This window comes from Somniosus microcephalus, chromosome 15, assembly GCF_052327205.1.
Source record: "Somniosus microcephalus isolate GS21.2 chromosome 15, FLI_Smic_1.0, whole genome shotgun sequence".
Lineage (NCBI taxonomy): Eukaryota > Metazoa > Chordata > Chondrichthyes > Squaliformes > Somniosidae > Somniosus > Somniosus microcephalus.
Window position 1 is genome coordinate 19,028,475 of NC_141001.1, and position 19,653 is coordinate 19,048,127.

General features: G+C 45.3%; 1 protein-coding gene across 1 annotated transcript in view; it reads left to right on the plus strand.

Moving 5' to 3' along the window:
* The window catches only part of LOC147106570 (argininosuccinate lyase-like), a 33,855-nt gene that overhangs the window by 6,310 nt on the left and 7,892 nt on the right, over nt 1-19,653 (plus strand). The window contains exons 2-6 of the mRNA XM_086008484.1: nt 3,991-4,088; nt 5,020-5,097; nt 7,725-7,802; nt 16,058-16,110; nt 16,584-16,646. Coding sequence (XP_085864610.1) covers nt 3,991-4,088; nt 5,020-5,097; nt 7,725-7,802; nt 16,058-16,110; nt 16,584-16,646 — 370 coding nt within the window. The remainder of the gene's footprint in view (nt 1-3,990; nt 4,089-5,019; nt 5,098-7,724; nt 7,803-16,057; nt 16,111-16,583; nt 16,647-19,653) is intronic.

The window sequence follows — 19,653 nt, forward strand, 5'->3', positions numbered from 1 at the left end:
GCCTCCTCAAAGACTGAACTTATAATTGCTTAACTTCAACCAATGTATCTAGCAACCGTAATTGTAATTGTAATTAGTTATTATTTAGTTGTTAAATGAATGTTATGTACTGTTTATCTAAAGGGGAGGAATTGTTGTGTATGTACCTTTAAGGGAATAACTGGTCTCAGACTGCAGTACCGGCAGTGACCACCCCTGTATAAAAGGCCCTAGCAGGCTTCTGTAGTTTCAGTTTCCAGGTTGTCTCCATTCAGTAAAGACTTGTTATAATCAACTCCTGCAGTCCGTGTCTCAATTATACTCGGACATAATACCAATCACTCACCTACCAACAATCTGCACCAATGATGAGGTACATCTCCCATTCCTAGCCTCACCTCACTCCCTTGGAGGAGACGGTGCTGGCCATTCTTAGCAGGGCATGGCTGAGCCCTAGGCCAGCAGCGGGGATGAATGGATACAAGATGCGAATATCCTTGTACGTTATCCTCCTTCTGGCATGCAACTCTTATTTTCCTGCCCTCCCATCAGCACAACTCCACTCTTCTGCCTTCCTCATTTCACACACCCAAGAAATGCAGCCTGCCGAGCCAGTGGGTCAACAAGAAGAGGCAACCTGCCGAGCCAGTGGGTCAACAAGAAGAGGCAACCTGCCCAGCCAGTGGGACTACAGGCAGCTGATTCCATCCCAGATGTGCCGGCCACAAAGGGGCTGGCTGGGATGTCACCTTCCATCTGATTCCTCCTCTTTGGCTTCCTCCTCTTCTGCATCTTCCTCTTCCTCTTCCCTCTGCAAGCGAATGCTGTAAATGTGAAATGACAGCATAAAATGCTGGAAATACTCAGTTGGTCAGGCAGCATGTTGACCTAAGACGTGAACTCTGTTTTTCTCTCCACAGATGTTGCATGACCTGCTGAGTATTCGCAGCATGTTCTGTTTTCTCAAAGGCCTTCATTTACCATCTGAGCCCTTACAAGCTTTCAGCAGCACTCCCTACACACTTAAAAACTTTTCACATCTTTTACAGCAAACCACTACTTCAATAAAATAAAATAAAAATCCAAACCCTTAAATTCAACCTTACCTGAATGATATGTGTGTCCCTTTAAGAGGTACAGACATCGCCACTTTCAGCCTGCTTGCACAAAAGGTGAACCTGGCGTGCTTAGGATCCAGTGCTGAATTCAGCGCTAGGGTTGAAGTTCACGTTGATGATATTAAGTGAGCATTGCATGGTGATTGATGTCACCATGCCGCCATCTTTTTTTGCACTGCGCTGCCAGTTACCGGCAGCACAAAGTGGGAGAGGAATGTGGTGTGGCACTGCCACCGTGCTAAATGGGACAGATTCAGAATAGATCTAGCAGCTCAAAACTGAACATCCGTGAGGCGCTGTGGGCCATCAGCAGCAGCAGAATTGTAATCCACCACAATCTGTAACATCATGGCCCAGCATATCCTTCACTCCACAATTACCATCAAGCCAGGGGACCAACCCTGGTTCAATAAGGATTGTGGAAGAGCATGCCAGGAGCAGCACCAGGCGTACCTAAAAATGAGGTGACAACCTGGGGAAGCTGCAACACAGGACTACATGTGTGCCAAAGAGTGGAAGTAGCATGCTATCGACAGGGCTAAGTGATCCTACAATCAACGGATCAGATCAAAGCTCTGCAGTCCTGCCACATCCAGTTGTGAATGGTGGTGGACCATTAAACAACTAACGGGAGGAGGAGGCTCTATGAATATCCCCACCCTCAATGATGGTGGAGCCCAGCACGTGAGTGCAAAAGACAAGGCTGACGCATTTGCAAACATCTTCAGCCAGAAGTGCCGAGTGGATGATCCATATCAGCCTCCTCCTGAGGTCCCCATCATCACAGAAGCCAGTCTTCAGCCAATTCGATTCACTCCACGTGGTATCAAGAAACGGCTGAGTGCACTGGATACAGCAAAGGCTATGGGCCCCGACAAGATCCTGGCTATCATGCTGAAGACTTGTGCTCCAGAACTAGCCACGCCTCTAGCCAAGCTGTTCCAGTACAGCTACAACACTGGAATCTTTCTGACAATGTGGAAAACTGCCCAGGTATGTCCTGTCAACAAAAAGCAGGACAATTCCAATCTGACTAATTACCGCCCCATCAGTCTACTCTCAATCATCAGCAAAGTGATGGAATGTGTCATCGAGAGTGCTATCAAGCGGCACTTACTCACCAATAACTTGCTCACTGATTCCCAGTTTAGGTCCACCAAGACCACTCGGCTCCCAACCTCATTACAGCCTTGGTCCAAACATGGACAAAGGAGCTGAATTCCAGAGGTGAGGTGAGAGTGATTGCCCTTGACATCAAGGCAGCATTTGATCGAGTATGGCATCAAGGAGCCCTAGTAAAACTGAAGTAATGGGAATAGAGAGAAAATGCTCCACTGGCTGGAGTCATACCTAGCATGAAGGAAGATGGTTGTGGTGATTGGAGGTCAATCATCTCAGCCCCAGGACATCGCTGCAGGAGTTCCTCAGGGCAGTGTCCTAGGCCCAACCATCTTCAGCTGCTTCATCAATGACCTTCCCTCCAACATAAGGTTAGAAATGGGAATGTTCGCTGATGACTGCACAATGCTCAGTGCCATTCACAACTCCTCAGATAATGAAGCAGTCCATGCCCGCATGCAACAAGACCTGGACGACGTTCAGGCGTGGGCTGAATAGTGGCAGGTAACATTTGCGCCACAGAAGTGCCAGGCAATGTATCTCTCGAACAAGCGAGAGTCTAACCACCACCCCTTGACATTCAACGGCATTACCATCGCCGAATCCCCCACCATCAACATCCTGGTGGTCACCATTGACCAGAAACTTAACTGGACCAGCCACATAAATACTGTGGCAACAAAAGCAGGTCAGAGGCTAGGTATTCTGCGGCAAGTATTTCACCTCCTGACTCCCCAAAGCCTTTCCACCATCTGCAAGGCACAAGTAAGGAGTGTGATGGAACACTCTCCACTTACCTAGATGAGTGCAGCTCCAACAACACTCAAGAAGCTCAACACCATTCAGGAGAAAGCGGCCCACTTAATTGGCACCTCATCCACCACCTTAAACATTCACTCCCTCCACCACTGTCATACCGTGGCTGCGGTGTACCATCTACAAGATGCACTGCAGCAGCTCACCAAGGCTTCTTCAGCAACACCTCCCAAACCCGCAACCTTTTCCACCTAGAAGGACAAGGGCAGCAGGCGCATGGGAACACCACCACCTCCAAGTCACACATAATCCTGACTTAGAAGTATATCGCTGATCCTTCATCGTCACTGGGTCAAAATCCTGGAACTCCCTCCCTAACAGCACTGTGGGAGTACCTTCACCACACAGACTGCAGCGGTTCAAGAAGGCGGCTCACCACCACCTTCTCAAGGGTAATTAGGGATGAGCAATAAATTCTGGCCTAGCCAGCGACGCCCACATCCCAAATTTAAAAAATAAATGCCGGCTGCTGCGGGACCTGCCAGCAACTGGTGAAAAACCAGCGACCGCCATTTCATGGCACTATGGAGTGGTGCTCAACAGATTAATTTCTAGCCCACTGAATCTTAATTACATCAGTCATTGACGAGAGACCCAAGAAGTATTTCTGGTTTGGTCACCTTCAGATGCATTGATGAGTACAAGCTTTAGTTAATACTTTAAAGTGCAGTGCTGTTTCACTACGATAGCATACACATACTGCTCACATGTTTTATGCATTTGCCAGTGAGCTGTGAAATGTCAATCCCAAATCTGCTGTCTTTTGATATGAGACAAAAGTCCTTTTTGCAGTTGCTTCTGCAGCAGATCCCAAGATGCCCTAAAGGCCAGCATTTGTTCACTGTTTGCAATAAGTAGTTTCTGTGTGCCTGTGTATAGTGGTGCTGCGCAGTTTTTGTTCAATTGCCATTGCACTGTAAGCTGTATATAACTATGAATACAATGAACCATTTTATAGATGCCAACTGATATGAGAATATGCCTGCGAGATGAAATCTCCGTCCTGATGGGCTACTTGCAGCAGCTGATTAAAACTATGGTTGAGAGGGCTGCCATGTAAGTTCTTTATTCAGTACTTCATTGCTTTTACAGAGAGTCTAAAGATTCTTCTAATCAATACACAGATAAGAGATTTATTTTACATTATGTGGATGAAACTACGTAACATGAATTGAGCAGAATCTCTGTTGACTTCAGTGGGGAATGTATCAGTAATCCAAGTAACATTTTTTTGCTTTGCCCGTTGTGGTTCTCTCTGCTTGTTGAAGCGCCACTTGCAGTATCATAAATCCCTTACGATGTACGGAACTGGTATAGCCAGTTTAATCATTGTCACCATTTGCTTTTCACATTTGTCTTTTTAACTTCTCCCCCACCTCCTGTGCTGAGACTCAAGCACTGATCATTGTGGCTTGCCAACCGGAAAATGACCTGTTTATCCCTACCCTCTGTTTTCTGTCCATTAACCAATCCTCTATCCATGCTAATATATTATCCCCAACCTCCAGGAAGGAAGGAAAGGGGGTGGGGGGGTGGAAGTCATAACCCTTGCTTTTGCTCACCAAAGTAACCCCTGCAGAAAAGTACATGTATATGGATATGTGGCAAGGACTGGAATGTGCATTGCTGTGATGTTTTCTCAATGGCAGTCCCTTCCCATGGTCAAACAGCCGATAGACAGCCACTGTCGCTTGGGAGAGGTACCAGAATGCTGTCTACTCCTATGGAGCCGTACTCCAGCATGAGGTCCACACCTAAAGTTTAGATAAACTAAAAAACCATCCAGCCCATTATGCCTGTCCCTTCTACGGTCTGTGCATAACTATCTCGCTCATGGACTCTCTCTGCTCATTTCAGTTCCTTTGTAAAAGGTATCAATTAACTACTATTTCTTGTAGTCTGTTCCACAAATGTGTGATTCTGTTCCTACATTGTTAGAATACTTTCTGTTCTGCATGGTAATAACTAAGTATCCTTTGTTCTTTAGGGAGATTGATATCCTTTTTCCTGGATATACTCATATGCAGAGAGCCCAGCCGATTCGATGGAGTCACTGGATTCTGAGGTGATCACTATTTTTGATGGTGTTAGATTAACCATCTGAAAAATGGTGGACACATTGTGACTGGTAACATTTATCACCTCCATAGTTATAATTGCTAACACGGATAAAAATAGATTATCATTTTATCACCACACACTGTGATGCATTTGCACTGCTAAATCTAATTTTCAAATGACTTAAGTAATATTATGGGTTCTGTTCAGAAGTTTGCAAAGAAACAGCTGGAGTTACACTAAAAGTTTTTAATTGATGGGTAAAATTCACTGCCATTTCAAGCCTAAGATGTCGGAGGAAGATATTTAGGGATAATTAAAGTCAGTTTTTATTTCCAATTTGAAAACTGGGATTTTTTTTGGGGGGGTAGATTATTTTCAGTGTTAAAGGAAATAATTCAGTCGGGGGAAATTGGATCTCACAAAATCTGGATAAATTCAAAGGAAAATCAGGAGGAAAACCATTTTCTTTACATGCTAAACTCGAAAAACAAGCAACGGGCTAAAAAATGTATAGTCAAGCTAAATGACAAGCTTAGAATTATTTACACAGTTTACAAGACACCATTTTTATAAGGCTCACCATCAGACTCTCACTTAAGTTTGAGTTATTTTTAGTTTTACTGTTAAGTAAAATTGAAAAATCCATGTTTATTGCTGCACCTCCAGCTACTTACCTGTCACTGTTCTGGTAGAATAATAAAAATGGTTGGACATTATACAGAGAGAAACATTTGCAATCTTGCTTTTAGTGCATTTAGTACAAGAAGTACAACATTCATCTTTTGATTGAAACGTTGAACTGAGGCTCTGCCTGTGCAGGTAGATATAAAAGGTCTCATGGCACTATTCAAAGAAGAGCAGGGACTTCTTCCAGTGTTCTAAGAACATAAGAACATAAGAAATAGGAGCAGGAGTAGGACATTTGGCCCATTGAGTCTTCTACCTCATCTCCACTTTCCTGCACTATCCCCATATCCCTTGATTCCATTAATATTCAAAAATCTATCGATCTCTGTCTTGAATATACTCAACGACTGAGCCTCCACAGCCCTCTGGGGTAGAGAATCCCAAAGATTCACCACCCATGGAGTGAAGAAATTTCTCCTCATCTCAGTCCTAAATGGCTGACCCCTTATTCTGAGACTGTGACCCCAGTTCGAGACTCCCCAGCCAGGGGAAACATCCTCCCTGCATCTACCCTGTCAAGCCCTGTAAGAATTTTGTATGTTTCAATGAGATCACCTCTCATTCTTCTAAACTCTAGAGAATATAGGCCTAGTCTACTCAATCTCTCCTCATAGGACAATCCCCCCATCCCAGGAACCAGTCTGGTGAACCTTCGTTGCACTCCCTCTATGGCAAGTATATCCTTCCTTAGGTAAGGAGACCAAAACTGTACACAATACTCCAGGTGTGGTCTCACCAGGGCCCTATATAATTGCAGTAAGACGTCTTTACTCTTATACTCAAATCCTCTTGTAATAAAGGCCAACATACCATTTGCTTTCTTAATTGTTTGCTGTACCTGCATGTTAACTTTCAGTGATTCATGTACAAGGACACCCAAGTCCTTCTGAACACCAACATTTCACAATCTCTCACCATTTAAAAAATACTCTGCTTTTCTATTGTTCCTACCAAAGTGGATAACTTCACATTTCTCCACATTATATTCCATTTGCCATGTTCTTGACCACTCACTTAGCCTGTCTATATCCCCTTGAAGCTTCCTTGCATCCTCCTCACAATTTACATTCCCACCCAGCTTTGTATCATCAGCAAACTTGGATATATTACATTTGGTCCCTTCATCCAAATCATTGATGTAGATTGTGAATAGCTGAGGCCCAAGCACTGATCTTTGCGGCACCCCACCAGTTACAGCCTGCCAACCCGAAAATGACCCGTTTATTCCTACTCTCTGTTTTCTGCCCGTTAACCAATCCTCAATCCGTGCTAGTATATTACCCCCAATCCCATGAGCCCTGATTTTGTTTAATAACCTCTTGTGTGGCACCTTATCAAATGCCTTCTGAAAATCCAAATGCACCACTTCCTGTGGCTCCCCCTTATCTATTCTGCTAGTTACAACCTCAAAAAACTCTAACAGATTCGTCAAACACGATTTCCCTTCCATAAATCCATGTTGACTCTGCCCAATCCTATTATTATTTTCTAAGTGCCCTGTTACCACATCCTTAATAATCGATTCTAGTATTTGCCCTACTACTGGTATCAGGCTAACTGGTCTGTAGTTCCCCATTTTCTCTCTCCCTCCTTTCTTAAATAGTTCTGGCCAATATTAATTTCTCAAGCAACACTACCAAAAGTGGATGATCAGATCATTTGCTACTCGTGGACCGCCGCGTAACACGACACTGATCACACTTCCAAAGTTATCATTGGATGCAAAGTGCTGTGGGACATTCTTATGATGTTAAAGGTGTTAGATCAATGCACGTTCTTTTAATTGGACACCAAAATATTGTCCCTCTCATAAAAGTGCCAAAAGGGTTATTTTTTGGAAAATCACTTATGTGAATGAACTATGGTGTTAACTACAGTACAGTAAGAGGTTAATTTGTTGCTGCATTTTGTTCAAAAAACATACATGTTCATTTTGTATTATAGCCATGCTGTTGCCTTGTCTCGTGGTGCTGAGAGATTGGATGAAATTAAGAGAAGAACCAATGTCCTGCCACTGGGACGGTGCTACATCTTTATTATAAATCCAGTGCCTTTCAGAGGGCAACAATGAATAGAAGTGCTGGTTTGTGTTAAATCTGATTTATTTTGTCACATTAGGTTGTAAAATAGCTGTTTTTCTTGGACTAAATAGACTGTATTTTATCAATAGCTGCTCCATTGATTTGTCACATCTAGCCATCTAATTTACAGTACCTGAACAGGCTAGAGATTAGCTAAAGCCAGGAGCCAGATCTCAAACAATGAGTTTTCTTTGAATATCATGATACATAGATATATCAAACACAAAACCGCCAGGATTTGTTGCACACTTGCCATTGAATACAAAATGCATTTTTATTTTTATTTTTTACTGCCCTGCCCTCAGTTACTGTGAACTTGATATTTTGGCATGGATTTTACTAACCTCGGTGGATCTGTGGCGGGTGACGTCAGGGGCGGGTCCCGACCCCGCTGCTGGCTCCACCCCGCTCTCTGAAATTAATTTTCCTTGATGGGACTTGTTAAGCCTGCCCAGCTCATTTCCCGGCCAATTAGAGGAAGCGAGTCTGGTGACGTCATTTCATGACACGTCATCAGCCGGTTTCCTTAAAGGAACCAAGTCCAAATTTATTTTGACATTTGTGCTGTCAGTGTTCTACGGCATTGAGGTGCTGCAAACGTTGACAATGACTGCACAAAGGCACAGGGCTGCACCCAGGCTCTCCTATGACTCCCAATATGCTTATGGAGGGAGTCTCAGCACGCAGGGAGATCCTTTTCCCTTCCCAGGAGATCAACACAGCCTGGTTGCACAGGAGGGCACAAGCAAGGATGTGATCAGGAGGACCTGGGTGCAGTGCCACAAACATTTTAATGATCTCAGTAGATCACGAAACGTTAGTACAAAGCCACAGTCAACCTCATCCTGCTGTGCCTCTCATCACATCCCCATCACTCTGCCTTCCCTACCCTACTCCTGCACATCCTTACGCACTCCAACTTACCTTGAACTTTTTAAAACATTCTATCATGGGATGTGGGCGTCGCTGGCAAGGCCAGCATTTATTGCCCATCCATAATTGCCCTTGAGTAGGTGGTGGTGAGCCACCTTCTTGAACCGCTGCAGTCTGTACGGTGAAGGTACTCCCAGTTTGGGAGGGAGTTCCAGGATTTTGACCCAGCAACGATGAAGAAATGGCGATATATTTCCAGGCCAGGATGGTGTGTGACTTAATGGGCAACTTGGAGGTGGTGGTGTTCCCATGCGCCTCTCTCTCTATCTATATTATCACATGTCCATCTCACTCGCCACCCCTCACACTCACCCTCATCCTAGTACAATCATACCAACTAACAACACACAAGGGTAGGCACTTGGGCGTTTTATGCAATGATCATGTAAAGTTTCTGTTAATGTGGTGTTGAACATTGAAACCTTTATTTTCAACACTTTGCGTTCCTGGACAGATTTGTGGTCACCTTTGGAAGTGTCTTAGTGAGTTGCAGTGAATGGTGAGACATAACGGTACCTCCAGCAATGGTGATGAGTGTGAAAGGAATGGCTTGTCATTGTAGGGATGCTTTATGTTGTTGGTGTGAGGTGGTGCCAACCTGTCACATCATGTGGCAGCCAGGGTGTAGAGCGTCAAGTGAAGTAAATCTGGCCATGGTGAGGCCATCCCAGGCCTCCCGGGCAGCAGTGTGCTCGGGTGCTGATGCCCTGTGTCCTGTGCAGCATCAGTTGAGTGTGGAGAAGGTTGGTGTTGTTGCTGTTGGTGCTGCTGGTGTGCTGAATTGGGTCCTCCACCGCTGCGTGCCAGGTCTACTTAGCGCTGACAGACCCGACATCGGGAAAGGTGCATGGCAGTGGGTTCACAGTGGGGTCCCGACCTGCTGTGGGTAAAAAAAAAACACTTTCCCACCAGACCCACCACCGAGCTCACCCGCTGACCCCCCACAAAATTGTGGCCTAGTGTTGGAGCTTGAGGGAACAAAAACTGAGAACTTAGTTCCCCACTCCCAACCTCCCAAACTAAGATTGGGACTTAACCATCACCATGCCACCAGTGGCTGATTTCCTATCTTATTGCACCAACCATTTTTTTCTAACTGACCTTTGCTCTGACCTTGGCCGGCAGGGAGCTCGGATGCTCAAATCTCCTGTTGAAAGCACAGAGGAATGTTTCACCTCACTGTAAATGTGTTCTGCATTTCTTTTTGTGATAGGCATTTTCATATAAAAATATGCCATTCAACACAAAACAAGGATAGTGGTGGTGGCTTTGCATCTTTGCAAATAGAAATGGCCCATGTCAGATCATAGACGTTAGCATTTGATTCAGCACTCCTTGCTAATAGAAGCCTGGCTATTTATCTATCTATCTATATTTTTCTCCGAATCTGCCTGAAAGCCCTGACTCCTATTAGGCCATGGATCCACACACACCAGCAGCTTTTCAATGACCATTCTTCATGTGTGAACCTGAACAGTAAGTGTTGGGCTCGATTGAGTATGTGAGCTATTGCAGCCAAGCCTGGTCCAGTTCACATTTAATACCTAGAAGTGTCTACTTTCCAGCAGCTATCACCAGGAATGGAAAGTGTAGCTGATTTTCCCTTTCGCTAGCTGAGGAATGTTGAGGCCAGTTGTGGCAGTCCAACACCACCTTAACAATAACCCATTCTTCCCCCTGCCCTCCATATTGGAGATGCTAAGGCTAAAACCATTATAGTTGTAATGTATATACCTTTAAGGGGGGAACTATCTTTTACAGCTCATGTATACTGCAGTACCGGCAGTGACCACACCTGTATATAGCACTGAGTAGTAATCTGTACAGATCAGTTCCCGTGTGAGCCACGTTGAGTAAACACCTGTTGTACCGTTCTCCTACAGTCTCTGTCTTATTATACATAAATAGACACAACATTGGCGACAAGGCAAGTTCGAACCAACCTGCAACTCTGCATCACCTCCCGGGGATTCGTTCCTGGAGATCAGTGGATTGGAGGTCAAGGCCAGAGACTCGGGCGTCAACCACGGGCAACCGCCTAGTCATCCAGCAGAGACTCGAGAATTGCGGGGGAGGCTGTCGAGAGCCAGGCTTGGCTTTCCAGTCGAGGTGGTCCAGCGAAACGGGCTAGCAACAGGTAGTGCACAGACCCTTCCCGGACAGCGGCGGGTTAGAGCCCGACTGAGCGGCACAGCAAAGGGCCAAGCAGCGTCGACGGGGGAGAGAGAGAGAGGGCAGAGCGCACAGGGCGCAGCCGGTGTTCAGGGGCCAAGCAGCGTCGAAGAGAGGGAGAGAGAGAGACGCGCAGAAACCCGCGAGGCACCGCCATTGCCATGAGGACCGCTGAGGGCGGCGTTGGCAGCAGCGCAGGAGAAGCGCGCGAAACCTACAGGGCGCCGCCATTGCCACGAGAACCGCCGGGAGCAGCATTGGCAGCAGCGGGGGAGGAAGGAAAGCGCGGGAGATGCCATTTTAAGCCATTGGGAGATGCCATTTTAAACCACACCCAAAATGCCGAAGAGTGGCAGTATCACCGCGTTTGACAATGAAGTCGAAGATTGGACTACATATGTCGAACAAATAGAGGTATACTGCAAGGCAAATGAGGTGTCAGATGACAAAGCGTCGGTATTGTTAAATTTAATGGGTGCAAAGACGTATGGTTTATTACGAAATCTAGTAACCCCAACGAAGCCAATGGAAAAGAGTTTTGAAGACATAGTAACGATACTACAGGAACATTTAAGCCCCACACCGCTGCTGATAGCAGAAAGATTCAAGTTTCACAAACGGAACCAGCATAAGGATGAAAGCAATACGGATTATTTAACAGAACTGCACAAATTATCGAAACACTGCCAGTTTGGAGCAGGACTGGCAGATACCTTAAGGGACAAGTTTGTGTGTGGGCTTCAAAGTGAAGGAACCCAGAAACGGCTTTTATCTGAAAAGGACCTTACGCTGGAAAAGGCTTTCAGCATTGCGGTATCATATGAAGCAGCAGCACGGGGCGCTGCAGAGATACTACAGAGACCGCAAGAATATGGCACAAACAAAATGTCATATAGAACAGAGAAGTGCTATCACTGCGGCAGAACAACACACGACCAGAATGATTGCTGGTTCAAAGACAAAGTGTGCAGTCGGGGGGGAAAAGTAGGACACATAGCACGAGTCTGCAGGTCGGGAAAGAAAACCAGCAATAAGAAACCTACAAAAGAAAAGTACAAGAAGGTACATAAGATGACGGAGAATAGTTCAGACGAACAAAAGAGTGATAACGACTCTGAAAGCAGGGAACTGAGTTGTCTGAAACTACATAATGTGATCACAATGGAGGATCACCGAACCATTTGGGTCACTCTCAAGATAGCAGGAGTCCAGGTAAAGATGGAGTTGGACACAGGATCAGCCCTAACAGTCATAAACCGACAGGACTACGAGCGGCTATTCTCACACATACCCTTGAGAGACACAAAAATTATTTTGAAGATGTACACGGGGCAAAAAGTCTACCTCAAAGGAAAAATAAGGGTGACCGTTATATATAACGGTTAGGAAACACCAAAACTAGACCTGTATGTATTGCAAGATGGAGGACCACCATTACTGGGACGTGAGTGGATCTGGAAAATACAACTGGATTGGCATTCCATACAGGCACTGACTGTGGCTGACAAAAAGGATGACAACATCACACCTGGGCGACTGTCAAAGATCCTAACTGATGCGAAAGAAGTGTTCCAGCAAGGACTCAGAACACTAAAAGGCATGACAGCGATGATTAAAATGGAAGAAAACGCAAGCCCAAAATTTTTTAAGGCCAGACCGGTACCTTATGCGATCCACCCAGCCGTCGAAGCAGAGCTGGAGAGTCTGGAACGTTCAGGTGTACTGTCCAAGGTAGACTGGAGCGAGTGGGCTACACCCATCATCCCTGTGATGAAAAAGTTGCTGAGCAGCACACCTGGGGAACCAAGGAAGGTTCGCATCTGTGGGGACTTTAAGGTAACAGTGAACCCGGTCCTTCACACCGTACAATAACCACTTCCGCGGATTGAAGATATTTTCGCCTCGCTATCTGGAGGGAAACGCTTCACTAAGATTGATCTGGCCCAGGCGTATCTGCAAATGGAGGTAGAAGAAGCATCAAAAAAATACCTCACAATCAACAGCCATAAAGGTCTCTACCAATACAACGGGCTGGTATTCGGGGTAGCATCAGCTCCGGCTATTTGGCAGAGGGCAATGGAACAAGTCCTGCAAGGGATCCCAGGGACCCAGTGTTATTTGGACGACATCCTGGTCACGGGCGAAAATGACAGTGATCACCTTGCCAACCTGGAGCAGGTGCTCACTAGATTGCAGGAATATGGGCTCCGAGCTAACCGCCCCAAATGCGAGTTTTTTAGAAAACGGATCTCGTATTGTGGCCACGTTATCGATAAAGAGGGGTTACATAAGTCCCCAGAGAAGATTGAGGCAGCAGTCAAGGCTCCAGCACCGGAAAATGTGTCACAACTGAGGTCGTTCCTCGGGCTGGTAAACTACTACCATAAGTTCGTGCCAAATTTGTCTGCACTACTACACCCTATGAACACCCTATTGCAAACTGGGGTGCCATGGAAGTGGAGTGACGAATGTAGACGAGCTTTCCAGAAGAGCAAAACACTAATCACATCGAAAGAGGTATTGGCCCATTACAACCCGGCATTACCAATTCGGTTGGCATGTCAAGCGTCACCCTACGGCATTGGAGCGGTGCTGTTGCACAAATTCTCGGACGGCTCAGAGAGGCCAATAGCCTTTGCGTCACGATCACTAACCTCAGCCGAGCGTAACTACGCCCAGATTGACAGGGAGGCCCTCAGCCTAGTGTGGGGAGTGAAAAAGTTCAATCACTATCTGCACGGGCAGAAATTCACCTTGCTGACTAATCACCAGCCTCTTGTCTCCATTTTTAATCCGAAGAAGGGCGTTCCGGTGATGACTGCGCAACGACTACAAAGATGGTCACTTTTTCTAGGGGCGTACCACTATGAGATTGAATATAAGGGCACGAAACAGCATGGAAATGCTGATGGGCTATCACGCCTGCCACTGCCTGCTGCGGAGGAAGCACCAGCAGTGGATCCTGTCGAAATATTCCATTCGACTATAGTTGAATACCTACCGGTAACTAACGCTTGTATCGAAAAGGAAACCCGAAATGACCCGACACTGTCTCGGGTATATGATTTGACGGTGAAGGGATGGCCAGCACATGGCGACTCACTGTTGCCAGCATTCTTGACAAGGAGAGAACAGCTGTCAGTGTGCCGGGGGACCTTGGTGTGTGGATCCCGAGTGGTAATTCCACCCAAGTTAAGGGATAGAGTGCACAATGAGCTTCATGAGGGTCATCTGGGAGGGGTAAAAATAAAAAGCCTAGCCAGGGCTTATGTGTGGTGGCCGGGAATCGATAAACAAATCGAGGACCTGACCAAGAGCTGCTCAGGATGCCAGAAAGTCCAAAATGCACCACCACAGGCCCCTCTACACCCATGGGAGTGGCCCTCATCTCCATGGCAACGGGTGCATATTGATTTTGCTGGCCCATTCATGGACTCAATGTTTTTAATAGCCGTGGATGCGCACTCGAAATGGCCTGAGGTGATCAAAATGTCCTCCACCACCACGGAGAAAACTATTGCAGTCCTACGGACCATTTTTGCCAGGAATGGCTTGTCAGAACAGATTTGCTCCGACAACGGACCACAGTTTGTGTCCGAAGAGTTCCGGAGGTTCTTGAAAAAGAATGGGGTAAGGCATTACACATCCGCCCCATATCATCCAGCCACAAATGGATTGGCTGAGAGGTTCGTACAAACCTTTAAGAAGGCAATAAAGGCTATGTACAATGACAACATTCCGCTGCAGCACAAGGTGGACAATTTCCTGTTAGCCTACCGGAATGCGACACATGCAGTCACCAACCAGACCCCAGCCATGATGTTCTTTAACCGAAGGTTAAGATCTCGCCTGGATTTGCTCAGACCAAACGTACGAAGAGATGCTGAGAGTAAGCAATTCCAGCACATCCATGAGAAGCCAACAAGGAGCTTCAATGTAGGGCAACCAGTCTTGGCCCATGACTACTGAACAGAAAAATGGCAGCCAGGAACGATAGGCACACGGCAGGGCCCACTAATGTACACAGTGGACGTTGGGGAGAGTATCGTGAGATGCCATGCTGACCAGATCCTAGAGTCACAGGAACAAGTCAACCCCATGCCTCGCCCATATGTACCTGGTGATGAACCCGACGTACAGGTCGCATCTACCCCAGAAACAGTAGCATCGGAAGCTGATGAACCAACCGACAACAGGTGGCCAGAATCGCCTCCGCACCAAGAGCAAGACACTCGGGAAAGGCGCTATCCAGAAAGGATCAGGAAGCCTCCCCAAAGACTGAATATATAAATAGACTATTTTCAGCTAATGTTGCATGTTAAAAGTGATAATTGTAATTAGTTTGATATTTAATTGTTAAATGAGTGTTATGGTACTGTTAATCTAAAAGGGGAGGAATTGTAATGTATATACCTTTAAGGGGGGAACTATCTTTTACAGCTATCGTATCTTTTACAGCTCATGTATACTGCAGTACCGGCAGTGACCACACCTGTATATAGCACTGAGTAGTAATCTGTACAGGTCAGTTCCCGTGTGAGCCACGTTGAGTAAACACCTGTTATACCGTTCTCCTGCAGTCTGTGTCTTATTATACATAGATAGACACAACAATAGTCCTGCAGCATTTTTATTTAGCTTTCGGTTCCATTTAGCAACCCATTGATACCTCTATTAGATCCTACTGCAGTGTTCTGAGTTCTGAGTAATGTGGTGCTGTGCATTGAGTTTTTTAAACCTATGTAATTTTCATTAAACAAATGGCAACAATAAATGTTTTATTCCGCTGAACTGATCACGGACCACACACAGGCTGAAGACACATGACAGATTTACTGTGAACTGAATGTCTCAACTGTTCTACCAATGGGATACCAAGGGAAATGTGCACTTTTAGGGGGAGGAAAGTCATCTCTTGTATCTCTGCAGAAATACTTTTTGTAGTAAATCACCTTAGTTCTTTGTGTGTTCATTTAATGTCCTGGTTCTCCTCGCTAGCAAACCAGAACAAGTTTATACTTCAACACTAACTACATCAATTAGAAATGTACCACAAACTATTCATTTATAAATACTATTTTAATTTCCTAGTGGTGCTATTGCTGGAAATCCTTTTAAGATTGATCGAGAATTCCTTTGTACGGGTAAGTTTTTAAATTTAGAAAATAATTCTCAAAAGTTTTTATATTTGGTTAAGACTGTGCTAATTAATTACTGGCTAAATGAGTAATCTTAGAAGACTAATTACATAATTTTTTTCCTTGTCATATTTTTGCATCTGTGAATGTTCTTGGCATTTGTAAATTGAGTATAATGGTGCCTAAATATTCCTGAATGTTCTGTATCAGCAAAAACTCTGGGCTGGAAGAAGATTTGAGTGCTGTCAGCTGTAGGTTCCCCAAGATGGTTAGGGAGTGGGAAGAAAAATGGAGGAAATCTTACTGACAATTTTTTAAAAAGAAACTCAGTCTGTTGTATTTTCTTTAGGACAAATGTCTTCATCTAACTTTCTCGGAGTTTAAATGCTTAATATGGGAGCTCCAACAATATTGTTTTTTTGTCCATCGAGAATTAAACTGCATTACACTGACTGCCGAACTGCATGTTTGACTTTCAGAGCTGCAGTTTGATGCCATTAGTTTGAACAGCGTGGATGCAACCAGTGATCGAGACTTTGTTGGTAAGTACAATTCCTTTGACTAAGTAAACAATCTGTAGATGATTATATAGAGAGTAAACACAGTTTTTTTCAAATATAAACGGAGTAGCATTGGATCATCTGACCCACCAGCCTAAAGGAATTCTGTGGTAATGACTCGATTTTAAAATTCTCATCCATGTTTTCAAATCCCTCCATGGCCTCGCCCCTCTTAATCTGTACTCTCCTCCAGCCCTACAACCCTCCGAGCTCTCTGTGCTCCTCCAATTCTAGCCTCTTGCGCATCCCCGATTTTCATCGCTCCACTGTTGATGGCTGTGCCTTCAGCTGCCTAGGCCCTAAGCTCTGGAATTCCCTTCCTAAACCTCTCAGCCTCTGTACCTCTCTTTCCTCTTTTAAGATGCTCCTTAAAACCTAACTCTTTGACCAAACTTTTGGTCACCTGTCCTAGTATCTTTTGAGGACTCGGTGTCAGCTTTGTTTGATAACGCTGCTGTGAGCGCCTTGGGACGTTTTACTACGTTAAAGGCGCTATATAAGTGCAAGTTGTTGTATTGAGGCATTCACTGTCTACATGTAACTTTGTGGTGTTTCTCATGATTAAAAACTTAAATCAACTGCTACTGGGCTAAATGATCTTACAGGTGACTTGGTACGCTACTTGACATTTCTACCTAAGAGTGGGATTGGATCACAGGGGTTTTGCCTGAGAGCAAGGTTGATAGGAGAAGATCCTGCCTGAGTGTATTGTCGGATCAGGTGGGGTTCTGTCTCGAATGGGGGTTCTACCTAGAATAGAGGTGAGAAAATAACCAGACATCCAGCAGTGGTGGGAGCAAGGATGGGGTGCAGGCTGCACATGCTTTAGAGTGGTGTTCATAGCTTTTGAGTTGTTGCATATGGACAATCATCACAGTTTACCAAATCTGCCCATCAGTTCAAACATTGCAGATTAGATACAAGGGGAACCAGATCGTATTGTATAACCACTTCTATGGGATCAGCAGAATTGCAACAACAAAGAAAAAGCATTAAGGAAAGCATTCAGAATGAGAAATTGAGATTAACAGTGCATTTCAAAGATTCAATTACAGAAGAAGCATTAAGAGAATGAACTGGTAGAGATATTAAATGGGAGGAATTTTATGGCAAGTTTTTCTCAACAGGGGATTATTTGTATAAATGCTGATAATTCAAGAAATGCAAGGGGCACGTGAGGATTGTTGATTGAGTTTTTGGACAGGAAGGGAAACGTCTGTCTGTGCAAAACAAGGCTATTGATGTACTGAAACCAAACAACATTATGTGGAGTTAAGTTGTTGAAAAATAAGGAGGCAGAAACAAGTCATGGATATTCAAGTAGTGGGGGAAGTGAAAATTCTTTGAAGGTTTTTGTAGGAGGAAGAAGAAAGGTGGGGAGAGTCGTACAGCTGAGAGGATCTTATAGAGATAAATTGGAAAACCACATAGATATAGATCAAAAATAGTACTTCACACTAAACCGTAGGACAAGGAAACATAGAATCATAGAAATTTACGGCACAGAAGGAGGCCATTTGATCCATCGTGTCTGTGCCGGCCGACAAAGAGCTCTCCAGCCTAATCCCACTTTCCAGCTCTTGGTCCGTAGCCTTGTAGGTTGCGGCACTTCAAGTGCATATCCATGTACTTTTTAAATGAGATGAGCATTTTTGCCTCTACCACCTTTTCAGGCAGTGAGTTCCAGAGTTCCAGAAAAAAGTTCTCCTCAACTCCTCTCTAATCCTTGAAATATCAGTTCAAGCTAGCAAAAGGCAAGTTTAGCGCTGATGTAAAGATGTTCTTTACACAAAATGATCAAGCAATGAAATGAACTTCTGGGTAGGACAGTGGAGGCAAAAATTCTAGAATTATTTCAGAAGCAGTTGGATGGTGGAACCATAGGATATTTTCTGCATGCATGACCTAAGATGGCCAAATGACCTTCATTTGTATCTAACTTGTAACCTGTAATGAAACCTTGTTTATCAGCACAATTGGCTGCAAGTCAAAAACAGAATATGCTGGAAACACTCAATAGGAGGTTAGGCTGCATCTTCTCTCCACAGGTGCTACCTGACCTGCTGAGAGTTTTCAGCATTTTCTGTTTTAATTTCAGATTTCCAGCATCCACAGTATTTTATGCTTACATAAAATTACATAGAATATACACCACAGAAACAGGCCATTCAACCCAATCAGTCCATGCCGGCGTTTATGCTCCACTCAAGCCTCCTCTCATCCTTCCTCATGTAACTCTATTAGCATAACCCTCTATTCCCTTCTCCCTCATATGATTATCTAGCCTCCCCTTAAATGCGTCTATACTGTTCACCTCAGCCACTCTGTGATAGTGAGTTCCACATGCTCACCACTCTCTGGGTAAAGAGGTTTGTTCTCAATTCTCTGTTTGATTTCTTGATGACTATCTTGCATTGATGACCTCCAGTTTTGCACTTCCCATAAGTGGAAACGCTCTCAGGCTGGATTTTTAATCTGGAGGTGGGTTGGACGCAAGGTGGGGGGCTAGAAAGCCGTTAGGAAACCCAGGAGAATGGGTTTCCTGTAGGCCCTGCAGAATTTAACGGCAGGACCTGATTAGCATTTGAAAGCTCTGTTTCCCACCCTCAGCCAGCGAGAGGCTGGCTGGCTGCGAGCAAGTAGGTATGTGGCACTAGGCCACGGAGAAAAGGGAGGGACGGATCGGCGGGGGGGGTGCAAAGGTGGGGGTCAGAGGCCAGAAGGGGGATCGGAGGCCTCAGGTTGGGGAGAGATCGGAGACCTCGTGGGGCGGGGGAAGGGGGATCGGAGGGTTCGTGGGGAGATCAGAGGCCTTGTGGGGGGCGTGAGATCGGAAACCTTGGACGGAAGGTCAGGGGGTGATCGAAGGCCTCGGGGGGGGGGGGGTTGTCCAGTCGCAGGGGGTGGGTGAGGCAGGTACGCTGCATCTAGGAGGTAAGTGGAAAGGCACTTACCTCCTGGATCCATCAGACCTCGCCTTCCTTTAGCT